The 14,379-nt window shown below is 40.6% G+C and overlaps 1 protein-coding gene across 1 annotated transcript in view; it reads left to right on the top strand.

The window, feature by feature from the left end:
* Positions 1 to 14,379, top strand: part of LOC122791526 (extracellular calcium-sensing receptor-like) — a 198,556-nt gene that overhangs the window by 97,412 nt on the left and 86,765 nt on the right. Inside the window, exons 3-4 of the mRNA XM_044059268.1 lie at positions 9,469 to 9,696; positions 12,569 to 12,692. Of these exons, the coding sequence (XP_043915203.1) occupies positions 9,469 to 9,696; positions 12,569 to 12,692 (352 nt within the window). The remainder of the gene's footprint in view (positions 1 to 9,468; positions 9,697 to 12,568; positions 12,693 to 14,379) is intronic.

Here is a 14,379-nt window from a genome sequence, read left to right as displayed (position 1 = left end):
CAACCAAAACCTAAAAAGGCTAAGGTTTCAGCTCTGGAGCTTTCTCAGTCAGCCCCAGTGCTTTCGGTGTCTAGACCTTCAGCACCGAGGCCTTCGGCTCCATCTTCTCCTGCAGCCTTCTATATACTGGCTCAGAGGGGCTCCTCGGTTCAGACCATTACTACTGTATCGGCACCGACCATTCAGTTGGCACAGACCTTGACCGTGTCGGCTCTGAGATCTTCCTCGGAACCAATGCCTTCATTATTGACTCCAGTTTTGTCAGTTCCAGCTTTGGCACTGACAACCACTTCGGCACCGATCCCTGTGTCGGTGCAGACAATGACCTCGGCACTGATGACTTCTTCGGTGCAGACAATAGTAGTCCAGTCTTTCTCTGCACCATTGTCCTCGGTGCGGTCAGATGAGATGGGTACCGAGTCTGCCTCTTTTGTGGACAGGCCTGTTTCTCCCTCAGTCTTCGTGAGGTCCACCAGAATCCTTTCTGAACATGATGTGCTATGTCTTGTGGACCAGGCATTCTTGGCCAGGGGTATCCCACCCCTCAGGAACTATCCTTCCTTGGGAGGTGATCACCCATCTCCAAAGACCCCTTCTTATTCTCCTCCTTCATTGCCTTTGAAGTCCATGAATATAGCACAGTCTTCCCCTTCTGAAGTTCTCTTTATGGATCTCACTAAGGAACCGCAGTTGCCTTCATGGCAGGAAAGTTTTGCTATGGCCCACAATGTCAGCTGTGACATGCATAGCTTGCTGCTCCACAGCCATTCAGGGACTCCGGGTCAGCAGGCTGAGCCACTTAGTAGAGGGATGTCCCCTGTCCTAGACATACACTCCTCTTTGGGTGGACCAGCCTTCTAACTGATGGAGAAGGCTTTCACTGCTGCTGGCAATACCAGATTGTCTATACCTCCGCCCTCCTCTGGTACACTGGTTTCACAAGTCGCATCTAGCGGACACCGGGTGGAAGGGCCACAGGACATATTCCCTCAGGAATCCCCCTTTCCGTTGTCTTCCCCAGCTTCTCCCACTGAGGAGGTCCACCGGAAAAGTTTGTGTAAGAGGAAACACATGGACTCCACAGAGGAGTCCTGCACCGAAGACACAGATTTCGATGAGGGGGAAGGATTCCCTCGATCACCCTCTGAGGTATCCTTTGGCAATATCCTCAAAATCCTGAAACAGAGAGGTGACTGGCAGTCCTCTAATCTGACCTCTGAGGAAACTGTGTTCTTGCAGGCTTTTCACACCCGGCCCCCTACCTCCTGGGTTACTCCACCTGCTGATGAACTTGTCAAGCTCATCGTGCAGCATGCTTGGAAGGCTCCTGATACTGTCAAAGCTATTCCTCAGAGGCCAGATAAGATCTTGTCCCCCCCGGCTTCAGATCCCTATTGGTCCAAAGGTCTTTCTGTGGATGCTTTGGTGGTGGCGGCCACAAAAAAAAGGTTCTGGCAGAAGAAGAAAGCCAGACTGTCCATCCGCCTAACAGAGAGTCCCAGGCCCTGGACAGGATAGAGAAGCGCACCTTTGCTTCAGCGACCTTTGCTGTCAGGTCCCTGAATTATATGGCACATTTTACCAGGCTTTAAAGGGATCTGGTCTCTGAGCTCTCTGAAACCTTGGCTGGTGCCGTGTCTGATGAGGTCCATGACAAAGTGGCTTCTCAGCTGACCACCATTGAGTCTATATCTAACTCCTCTATTTGACTGATATCTCATGCATCAGAAGGAGCAGCTAGAGCAACGGGTTCAGCTGTGGTCTTGAGACGACACACCTGGATGCACTTTTGCAACTTCGCGGAACCCTTTAAGTCTTCTTTTCTTAATACCCCATTGAGGCCTCCTCGTAGTTTGGGCCCAAAGTTAAAAGCACACTGGCCAGATGTGAACAAGATGGTAAGACCCTTTCTGCCATAGGTGTCCATTATTCTTCCCCTCAACGTGCTTTCTCCCAAAATCAAAAGAGTGGCAAGATATGGTTCAAGAAATCTCAGGGTCCTTTCTGTGACACACAGGCCAAGTTCTCCCCCAGAGGCACAGGGGGAAACTCACAGGGAAGACGCTCCTTTCGGGGCAGAGGGGGGCCACGTAACCAGGGTTCCAGGGATTCTTTCCCTGGTCAATCATACCAGCACTCCTGAAGAGTGGCCCAACTCCTTTCCTCTGGAGGTGGTTGGGGGACGTTTTTCCTTGTACCCTTCTGCCTGGCTAACCATCACCACCAATTCTTGGGTACAAAGGATCATAACCAGAGGTTACCATATCCCCTTCAATCTTTGTCCCCGTCCCTTCAAAAAATCTTCCCGATGTTCCACCCAGTCAAAGGGAAGAAGCAGCACTATTGATAGAAAAGCTGCTAAGAAAAAGAGTCATCCAAATAGTCGCTCCAGACCAGCTAGGATCCGGATTCTACTCAAGACTATTTTTGGTGCCAAAGAAAACCGGGGACTGGAGACCAATTTTGGATCTCAGTGTATTGAACAAGTTTGTCAGAGTACAAAAATTCCGGATGGTCACAATACAGTCTATCCTCCAGCTTTTGGAAAAAGACGATTGGATGTGCTCTATAGATCTTCAAGATGCGTACTACCACATAAAGGTGGACATGCCATCAAGAAGATTTCTGCACTTCTGTGCGAGAGCCAGTCAGCCCTTCAGACTCTCTAAAGCCCCCAGAGTGTTCGCAAAGTGCATGGCAGTTGTCACAGCTCACTTGTGACTTCAAGGATTCCAGGTGTTTCCATACCTAGACGACTGGCTCATTTCCACCCCCACCAGACATCTACTGGAAAAAGCCCAGGCATACTCTCTCCTCACTGCTCAAAGGTTAGGCATAACCATAAACTGGCAGAAATCCAATCTCACCCCATCTCATTCGACAGAATTCATAGGGGTTATCTTGGACACAAAAAACTGCAGAGCTGCTATTCCAGAGCACAGAATTCTAAGGATAAAGCAACAACTAATTCCAATCCTTTTAAAGGAAAAATCCATGGCTCACTCAGTTCTACAGCTGTTGGGTTCCATGGCAGCCTCCATCACCATTGTTCCCCTGGCCAGGTTTCACATGAGGCTTCTACAATGGCTACTGCTCACCCAATGGTATCCTTTTCAGCATCCTATTTCAGCCATGATTCTAGTAACCCACAGGTGCAAACAGGATTTAAATTGGTGGATGACACACAATCTGTCACAATGGTCTTGCCCCTTCTCCCCCCAGCAACCCAAGGCCACAGTGACCATGGACGCATCCCTGATGGGGTGGGAGGGGGGATATGTCAGGGACAGACCATCCAAGGCACTTGGTCTGAACTGGGGGCCCATCTGCATATAAATGTCTTAGAGCTGATGGTGGTGCTTCTGGCATTGCAAGCATTCCACCCCTGCTGCTGTCTGGGACAATTGCAATTCAATCAGACAACACGGCAGTGGTCTGGTACATCAACAAGCAAGGTGAAACCAAATCTTACCCTCTCTGTCGAGAGGCCATGATGATATGGCAATGGGTGATGGCTACCAACCATTTTCTTCTAGCAATGCACATTCCCGGGAGTTCCAACATGATAGCAGAGAGACTCAGCAGGTGCATTCTTCAACCTCAGGAGTGGTCCCTGAATCCCTTGATAGCGGCAGAGATCTTCCATCACTGGGGTTGTCCTTGCTGCGACCTCTTTGCATCCCCGACCAACTACGAATGCAGCAACTACTTCACCCTGATTCCCCCTCTGGGACAGTCACCCAGGGATGCTCTAGTCCACGATTGGCCCTCGGGTCTTCTTTATGTATTTCCACCCTTTCCCCTCATTCCCCAGTTTCTGAAGAAAGCCCGTCGGTTGAAGAGCAAGGTGATCCTCATAGCACCATATTGGCCTCAACAGATTTGGATCCCCTTCCTTTGGCCGCACCAACTAGATCGACCATGAATTCTCCATCCAACCACGGAGTTGATCTCACACCCACAGAACCTGATTCATCCCAACTTGAACAGCCTGAAGCTCACGGCTTGGCTACTCCAATTCCCTTGATTGCCAGGCAGAATGATCTTTCTTTACCAGTACGTGATATTCTCATTGCTTCTCATAAGTCTTCCACTAGAATTACTTATCTGAGCAAGTGGAAAAGATTTACCTGTTGGCTGAAAGATAAACAAGTAGACCCCTTTTCAGCACCAGTGTCGATAATACTAGACTATCTTGCCTACCTGTTTCAATTGGGTCTATCGGACTCTGCCATTAGAGTTCATTTGGCTGCAATTTCTAATTTTCATGAGGGTGTTCAAGATTCCTCTCTTATGTCCCATAAATTGCGCAAGACCTTCATAAAAGGTGTAAATCATCTGAAGCCACCTTTTAGAGAATCTATTCAACCATGGGATTTATCATTAGTTCTACAAGCTCTGACAATGTCTCCTTTTGAACCAGCCTCTCCTTACGACCTCAAGTATTTGTCATGGAAAACCTTGTTTTTGGTCGCTATTACTTCTGCCAGATGTATTTCTGAACTTCAAGCTTTATGTATCAAGACTCCATACTTGATTTTTCATAGAGATAGAGTGTCTCTGAGAAATAATCCGTCATTTCTGCCTAAAGTGATCTCTGAAATGTCCATTAATCAAGCCATTGAATTGCCGGTTTTCTTTCCCAGTCATTCAAACAGAGGAGAGTATTGCCTACATACCCTAGATATACACAGGCAAATACATTTTTACTTAAACAGGACTAAACCCTTTCATAAATCTGATCAGTTATTTTTGGCCTTTTCTGGACCTAGATTAGAATCTACTGTTGCTAAGGTCACATTAGCTAGATGGTTGAAGGACTGTGTGACCTTTATTTATACACAGCATAATATCTGGTTGCCTACTACCATGAAAGCTCATTCAACAAGGTCGGTGGTAACTTCCACTGCCTTCCATGCCAGAACTTCTTTACATGATATCTGTGCAGCTGCAACTTGGGCTATGCCTCATACCTTCATCAATCATTACAAATTGGATTTGGCCTCCAGGGGAAGAGCATCTTTCGGTTATATGGTACTCAGGAATGTCCTTCCATGAGAGCCTCCGAGGAATAGAGGTAGCTGGGGACTCTGTCCCATGTGTAAAGAGTGAAGGAGGTTTAACAATATCAGATAAAGATGTTATGTCTTACCATAATGTTCCATCTGCATTGTTGATCCTCGTTCAGTCATTACAACCCTCCCTCCTTCTCCCTCCTGTGGTTTCTAATGGATCTCATCATCCGGTTCTCTTAGGTTATTTGACCAGAGGTAGCCTCTACCTTCTTTGACTTGCAAACTCAATCTGAGGTAACAGGGAGAGGGGGATTGTGGGTAAGAGTTTAGCTCAAGAGTTTGAAGCTGATGCGAGCTTGGAAAATGGCCGGCTCGGTTCCGAGCTCAGAACCGATACCCATGCGTAATGACTGAACGAGGGTCAGCAATACAGATGGAACGTTATGGTAAGACATAACTTCTTTTTACGCATGACAACATAGAAACTATGGAGTATGTGCTTTTTTGAGTGTGAAAGGGCAACAAATTTGGGGGAAGGATAAGAAGACAGAAAGATTTTGAAGAGTTAAGAAAAGTAAACATGGAGATGTACTTTTTTGATCTTTTGGAGATTATTGTAGAAAAAATTATAGGTAGGAGAGATAAAATGTGTAGTTCAATAATTTTACAATATGGCAAGCAAGAACAAAATAAGTGTTATTTAATAAACATTAGCTATGAAGGAAATTATGGAAAAATAAGAATATTGTTGTGGAGTAACGAGTGTGTGGGTGGGGGTTAAAAACAAAAACATATTAAAGAAAGAAGTGATGTAAAATAATAGTAGATGGAAATTTTGCATAGAATGTTAAGATTATATGAAAAAAGTATCCCAACTCTTTTTGATAGGTATCATAAGATCTTTTACATCAACCTGAGATGCCACTCACTTAATCAGACAGGGCCACAGTTTAATGTCTTGTTTTGGATCTACTTCAGTAGATCGACTTACCTAAAAAACGAATACCAAAATGTCAAGACGGAAATACTGAAAATGCACAATAGTGAAAACTGACATGATCGAATGTCAGAACAGTGAACAGGTAGTGCATTCATCTCTCTGAAGTACAAAGATACTTTGCAGGGGGCAAGTCCCCCTGCACCCCTGCAACATATATAAGATCACACTACAGTGGGAACAAGGGTGATCTTCCCAATCATCACTGTACAACAATCTCCATGTTCTCGGTATCTTTGTACCTCAGAGGGATAAATACACTACCTGTTCATGGTTCTGACATGCAGTTTATCAGTGTTCTCTATTTTGCATTTCTGGTATTTCTATCTCAGCATTTTGGTCTTTAGGTGTTTAAGTAAATCAATCTAATAAAGTAGATCCCTTGTTTGAGGGACAACTCAGGAGTACAGCACCCACTTTCAACTGCAATACAGTATCAACAATCCATCTACCTGGTGTGGGAACAGAACTCACAGCCTTCTGCACCAAAGGCTAGTGTGCTACTTGTTGATCTACTGACACTGCTGCTAGTAAGTAAATGTTCTCAGGACCATCAGTAGCCAAACCACTGCAATTCCTATTAGTTGATCCACTATTTAAAATGGTTAGCAATAAGAGACTAGGCATGAATTTGTTGATCCACATCATTCATTGCGATTATTTTTGAAGATAATTGGGCAGCTTCTTTGACACAGAGAGGAAGTCTACTCCATAAGTAGGGATATTAGCAACACAACAGCAAATCCTGCTTATGTTTTGATATAAAGTCCAATTCCTATAATTAGTATTTGTATTTTTATCAGATTTATTTCTGTTCAAGAGATCAAGCAGGACTGGGTCATTTGTTGCCTTTTAGGCCAGATAGATGTCACCACACAGAAGTCTTTAAGAGACAAATATGGATTTTTGTCACTCTGTGCAGCTTGGCATGTTAATACCGGAGATCTTCTTTGCAAGAAGACATCAAAGAATTTCAAGTTAAATTATATGTACATGCAAAAGGCTGCATTATATTTATGTATGGGCCTTAAGCTTTATAAGTTTAACCTCTACACAGGGATTCTACGTATGGTGGTGTTCTGACTTACCCTGGGGATTATCATCCCACTAAATTCACTGGTATTATTTGTAATATCAAGAAGCAGATCTCAGTCACTCTCATTAACAGTGACACTTGTGACTTGAAAATACTTAATCTTAGTCAGTATGCTTTTATACTTCCTTAATTTAATTGGCTTTTTTATTATGTGAATAATGACATTAACTTGGGGCAATTTGTCCATACCACTTATCTCAACCTTGATAAAGCAGTCACTACAATTTTCCATGCAGGCATTGCTGATGAACATGATAGATTCTATGACATTTTTGACCCTGTGCCTTCCAAGCTTCAAGCTTACCTCTATGTAGACATTGCCCATTTGTCGGCTGTACACTGGGGCTTCCTCCAAGAGCAGGGGGTGAATGCTATTTGAAGAGGACAGTATTTAGTTGGACATAAGAATGTTTTGTACCCTTGCATACATCTCAACAAAGAATGTTTTCCTAATGCCCTAACCCTGTTGCTGGTTGGAGAGGGTTGTAATCTGTTTCATCACAGAGATCTACGATACCTTCACGACATGAGTGCATGTACTTTGAAGGAACTACAGCTTTTGGCTTGATAGCCTTAATTTCTACCTCCAGATAATGTGTTTGCATCCTAGCCCCACTACTGGAAGACTTTTGAGTGCATGGCCTACTCTACCCTGACCTTATCCTAAGATGGAAATGTCTATCTTCTTGTTCTGTCTCTTTCAGGGACTTGAAATGATAATGTATTCTAGTCACCAGGGCTATAACCAGGAACTTGTCACTTGAGCAACTGGAACTATTTTTCCAGGTTAAATATAAACCCCATATTATTATATGGATTCCTAAGCAGCTCTCTCATCATGCATAGGGGGTGGGAGTTGGTGATACTTTCTCATCAAACATATTAGTTACTAGTAGAGTCTCTTTGAGCCACCGATGAGTCCCATAGTCTTTTGCATCTACTCCTGTGATACAAAGTCAAGCATCTGTTGTTTGAGGATGGCCACGTATGTGCATGACTGAAAACTGGGTATTATTATTAATTCTCCCACATACTTATATTCTCAAAGAAGGGCTAGGTGGTGTCAGCACCTGGTTTTCTGGCCATGGACTTAAAGCAAGAGATGTAGTGTAAATGCATTTGGGAAATAAGTCTTTACCTTTGATTATCAAATAAATGAAACCTGCCTTAAGGTTGATAAGGTTAGACATCTAGGTGCTTCCTTCTACAATTAACTGTTCTTATTAACTGTTCTTTGACCTTCAAGTGTAAGACTTTTTTCCTTGCTTAGTCATAGTTCCTCTATATCCCTCCCTTTTCTGGCTGATTATTGAATATAATGCAATAATTGATAAGAATTTTACCAAACAAATATTCTGTCATGAAAGACCTCAACGTTTCCTAACCTAGATACCCAAAGGACTGAGGGTCTCTCAGATATTTGGATAGCTTAAAATGTCTTTAGCTTTTTTCTCTGTCATGTAGACTCCTATTTGAAAACCTCACCCTTGCATTTTGAGCTATGAAAGATCCTGTTTCACTAGATATTCACTTCAGAAACACTGGCGATATTAGGAACACCCACTTCAAAACTCCTAACTTGCACCTTAACATAAACAGGGCTTCCTGGAGGGATAGATTCAATACAGAAATGATTCCCTTCATGTGAGACAAACTTCTCATGTGCATTAAACAGTGTAACAGCTTAGGCTTAGCTTTCTTCAGTCATAATAACTGGATGGGTTCACATGAAGTTAGCAGAGGGTTTAGTAAAATGCCAGTAATCGTGAAGGGAGGTAAATCTGCTTGCAACAATTCCAAGGGTGCATAAGCTGTATATGGATGCTCAAACCACCTGCCTACCACTAACATATAAGCCAATGAACAAAACTGCTTAATCGTGCCACTGAATATTGCGGATTCAATCCCATAACTAAGTAGTTAAAGATGTACATGTCTCTGTATGGCACTCATAGCAGTTTTTTTCATTTATTTGTTTTGCATTCTGACAAAAAGATATGGAGAGACATAGAAGAGCTCTGGTATATCCATTTAGATTTATATTCAGTTTTCAATGTTAAATACCTACATTGTGCATTTCTTAGAAAACTTAGTAGTATTTATTGTGCACTGGCTTTACACTACCTATTCACAACAAGAGCTTTAACACGTCAGTGTCCTTTTCTTATTTGTCTGAAATTAAGCCAGTGTAACTGTTAACTGTGTATGCCACACTGTTTTACAATATGACCAGCCCACCTACCCATTTAACAAATAAACAAATAAAGAGATCACAAGAAATCAATTTAGGATCTAAAATGCGTAACTGCTTTTAAATTATTTTCAGCTATAAAATATTCATTCATGTTTAATCCTTTTAGCTCCTTTTTTATTTGAAAAATGTGCAATTTGAAAATTCTGGAGGGGAGAAGATTTTTTTTGATGCCAATGGTGACCCACCAGCAGTGTACGACATTCTCAACTGGCAGATCTTTCCTAATGGTGAAAGTCACTATGTCCAGGTTGGAATATTTGATTATAATGCCCCTGATGGTCAACAAGTCAAGATTAATGAAAAGTCTATCCTATGGAGCACTGCATTTCCTCAGGTAATTAGTTGGATTTAATTTGTCAGTTTTAGGTGTAAAAATCAAAGCATATCTCAAGATATTTTTGAATATTGGTATAATGACTTTGTGATGTGTCTAATGCAAATTTCCATTCTAAAAGTGTATTTAATGATACTGCTAACAGTTTGTTTTAATTATTTGATCATTGCATTTACGGCACTGATTTCCATTATTTTCTGAGTTTGTAAAGAATTGTACAGAATTTCTTTCATTCTGTTACAGCCTACATTCATAATCCTTAAGAGCATTTTCAATATTCACATATTTGCTGCTTAAAAGTTCCCTTTCAGTCAAAGATTAAAAATGATAAAATGCAAAATGTCATTTAGGACTTTTATAACAGAATTTTGCATTTATTAGTCTTGGTGTATTTTGTTTTTGAACATAACTTTCATTTATCCGATAACCTATAGATAATTATTTTACATTAACTTGATTGCAGAAGGAGACACTAAGCCTATCTAGTCTTCACTTTGAATGAATTTAACATGCTACTTTCGCTCCATCCCTAACTTCCCCTTAGCTATTCTTCTATTGTTTTATGCCTTTTGAATGCCACTATTTATTTATTTGACATTTGTTTACCAGGAAAGTCCAACTTGAAATCATGTCAATTTTCAGCAGAAGCCTGGGGAGAAATGCTCCAGATGCATGTCTTTGTAATGTGGGAGGAAACTGGAGTACCCAGAGAAAACCCATACAAATGCAGAGAGGGCATGCAGACTCTGCACAAAAGGCACTCCAGCCAAGAATTGAACCGGAGAACCTCTTGCTGTGAGGTGACATCGCCACTGCTGCACCACTGCACCATCCACTGTGAGTTCTTTTTCAAGCATCCATTCCAATAATCCATTCTATGGGGTCCTTTTCTTATTAAAAGAAAGGTCTCAATGAAATCCAAGTACATGAGTTCCACTAATACTCCTGTCAAAGTCATCTGCACCCTCTTCTTACATTAGATCAGAGTTGACTGACAGCTCCCTCTGGGCAGGAATTTCTGCTGGTTGCTGTCCTCTAAATTCTTGATAATAAGCCTACCCTGACTGCCATTTAAGTGTATTTCCTCTTAGCCACCCATTGCAGTAGTCTATTTCAATGGTCCACAGCATTCTCCATGAAATATACTTACCAGAGATCAGAGCTATAGTTATTCCTTGCAATTTGTTACCCGTGCCTTTTCTCTTTCTCTATCTCTTTCATCTTCATGTTTAATGTGACCCTTTCATATCTCTCTGACATGACCTTTAGCATTCCATACAACTGCTATACTAAGCTAAGCTAAGCAAGACAGGAATTAACATATAATACAATGCGTTCTGGCTAGCCTAATAATGCTCTTATGATTTACTGTCTAGGATTTACTTAAGAACCTATATACCTAAATGTGAATACAGCTAACAGAAGTTCATAAAAACATTTTATTTTTGTTATAGTAGGTTTTGATCAGCTGAACAATTTGAACAAAATTGTTAAAATATAATCAAAGACCTTATGTACTTAATTGCCCTGTATTCTACCACTCTTGGAAACCATCTGAGTATTGCATCATTTATCAGAATCATAAACAGCAATAGTAAAATATGTAGTAACATAGAAATACTGGAATCTGTAGTGACATAAGTCATGTAATTTAGTGTCACTTATGCCGGTTAACTGTTTTTTAAACACCTTTATTGGATTATTGCTTATGTCACAGGCAAACTTACATTTATATAAAAGTAAACAAACCATTTTGACAAGTTCACATTCACAAACATTATAGAACCCACATTTTCTTTTATGAAATATAATCAATCAAATATTCCATAAATTGTTCGTTATGCCTTTTCTAAAATCATTTTCTGCCTGTATTATTCCCGCAATTTCCATTTTTTTATCTAATTTGCTCCTACCCTTTACTAAACATCCCATTTGCTGTTCTTTTACTGCAGTTACAATATTCACAACTTCAAGTGTAGTTGGTTTAGACGTTTATTTCCATTTTCTAATAACAGTTTTTTTGGCAGACACCAGAATTATATGCCAGTTAACTTTTTGTCAAGCATTCTTATGGATATGTCCTTTATTGCAAGTTCTATTATTACTACCTCAGTTACTATACATCCACAATATTACTGTATAAAAAATGTAGCATTTATAAAGATTAAAATAATTTTGTATAGTGGAAACCAGCAGAATGAATGTGCAAAAAAAAAGTTGTGATTCTGCAAACTTTTTTACTTCAAATACTCTAATTTTCACTTACAAATATACTGGTTGAATGGCTACAGTAAAAATTATGTCTGTGCACGTGTTTGTGTGTGGTGGGGGGATGAGTGCGCATGCATGCATGTGTGTGTGTATACTGTCTGTGGTCCAGTTAGTGGCTGAAAAGGGCCATACAGACTAGCTAAAATAACTAAATAAATAAATAACAGTGTATGTGACGTGATCTGTGCTCCGGCTATATAGTTCACTATTAACATATGCACTGGAAACGCATGGATGTGTATCTGTTTGTGCAGCATAGTGACTGCTTAGCCATGATATCCATGGCTATAGATTTCACTATTAACATATGCACTAGTATATGCACTAGTAATGCGCATGTCTTCATTCAGCAATGCAACATCTAGGCTACTAAGCCATGGTGTATGTGGTAACAAAGTTCAGTATTAAAGTGCTTGTACATGTATCCAGTTTTATAGCGTATAGTACAGAAAATGGCTCTCACTACTGGAAAAAAATATTCTTAATCAGCAGAGATTAAATGGTTTAACTCATTTCTTCTTAATGAAAATGTGTCTTCACCAAAAGCATGAGACCCTACCACTTGTTGCAAATAATACTTTTGTCTCATGTTTCCTTTCAGACTCCAGTGTCTGTCTGCAGTAAAAGTTGCACTCCTGGATTCTGGAAAGCTGCCCGTAGGGGGCAGCCCATCTGTTGCTTTGACTGCCTGCCCTGTTCTAAAGGAGAAATTAGTAATCAGACCGGTGAGTGTTCTTTAGAGCCAAGAACACAATAAGATAAATGAGAGATTCCATGATGTAGTATAGACATTACCCAGACTTTATATTAAGATGCAGGCATGCATTAAATTGCAAGTTATTCTCTGTAACACAGTCTACTCCTGCAGTACAGCAAGCAGCATATGCACAGCACCTTGAATAAATGACACCATCGTTCAGACCAGGGTCTGCATTATTAGTAGATGTCATGCCTTTTCTCCTTCTATCTCTACTTTCATGGCTGTTACACCAAGTCTTTTATTAGTGTACCTCATCAACACTCACACCCTCACTCACACTCTCAAAGTATAGTGTTACTCCAGCTGTCATAACATTCTAAGAATCTCGTTCATAATAGACATTCATTCATTCAATCATTTATTCATTCTTTCTCTGATTACTACTTTATCTATTTTAGAGCTGTGGGGGTAGCATATTCTGGTAATAACTTGGCACAAAACAATGAAATGAAGTATGGGTGGGACAGCAGCCCTTCATATGTTGCACATGCAGACACCCACACCAGTTTACCTGTAGAATATCTTCAGGACAGAGAATTCAACAGAAGCTCATGTTAACAAGGAAGGATATCCTAACTCTATACAGAAGGTAACACAACTGGAAACCCAAATGGAGAACCAAGCATGCTGAAGAATGACTTACTGCTGCACCTTTATACTGTACCCAGAATACATACTGAATTATTAAAATGATACTGTAACTCCAGGCTAACAGCTACAGTAATGACTTAAGCAAGCCATGTTCCCTTTCTTGCACTTTCTCTGTTTTAGTCATTTTTGTCAACAAACATTTCAATTTGTATCATGTGGAGAAAGTAAACAGTCTCACAGTAGACTGGCATTAATCTTTTTTACCTTTAGGAAACTTGCTGAGGGTGTCAGGAATCTTTGTTTCCTTTCCTGCCTTCAGTGTACTTTCTCAGATATATTCCCACTGGACATAACTTTGACCATTGTCTTTCGAAAGAATAAAATAAAAAAAATTGCTTTAAATTGCCTAAAAAAGCCCCACGTCATACAAAAGTGTTAGAAATATTACTAGGCACTATAATCACATTGTGATGCATAAACCAATTGTTATCAATCTGTTGATACGAAAGGCTGAGCTAGTTTCACACCTTTCAGTTTCTTGCTTTATAAATCATAAACAATTTAGCTCTGTAAAACTTATATAAAATTGTTAATGCCCATGTACCTTCTGTGTCACATTTACATTTGCTGTCTGTCTCCATGTCACATCTTGATATCATTTGTAGTTACTCTCCTTAAATAAGTTTTATAGGTTTAGAGTCCGGTGTTTAGCCCTGAAGGCCATTAATAAACACTGATCCCTAAGACTAGGATCAAATTCTCTTTTGCCTACTCAAGTGTCCACATTTTTCTTGAATGATTCCAAGTTCTTGGAAATGTGTATCTGTTATGGAATTTCATTCCACTTTTTAATTTCTCCAAGTATTCTGGGTTCCTAATACCAAAACAGGAATGGACCCCATTTCTAAGTCAAAGTATGATTAAAGTTCATAAAATTAGTATTGCTTTAATCTTTGATGTCAGTTAGAAGTGGTCTTCGCAGCTCCCACAGTGGGCCCAGTAAGGACTTCTGCAGTTCATACAGAGTTACATGTACTGGTAACATATTGAAGTACAATTGT

Source organism: Protopterus annectens, chromosome 17.part0 (assembly GCF_019279795.1).
Source record: "Protopterus annectens isolate FY-2018-M chromosome 17.part0, PAN1.0, whole genome shotgun sequence".
NCBI lineage: Eukaryota > Metazoa > Chordata > Ceratodontiformes > Protopteridae > Protopterus > Protopterus annectens.
This window is presented reverse-complemented; position numbering and strand designations above follow the sequence as displayed.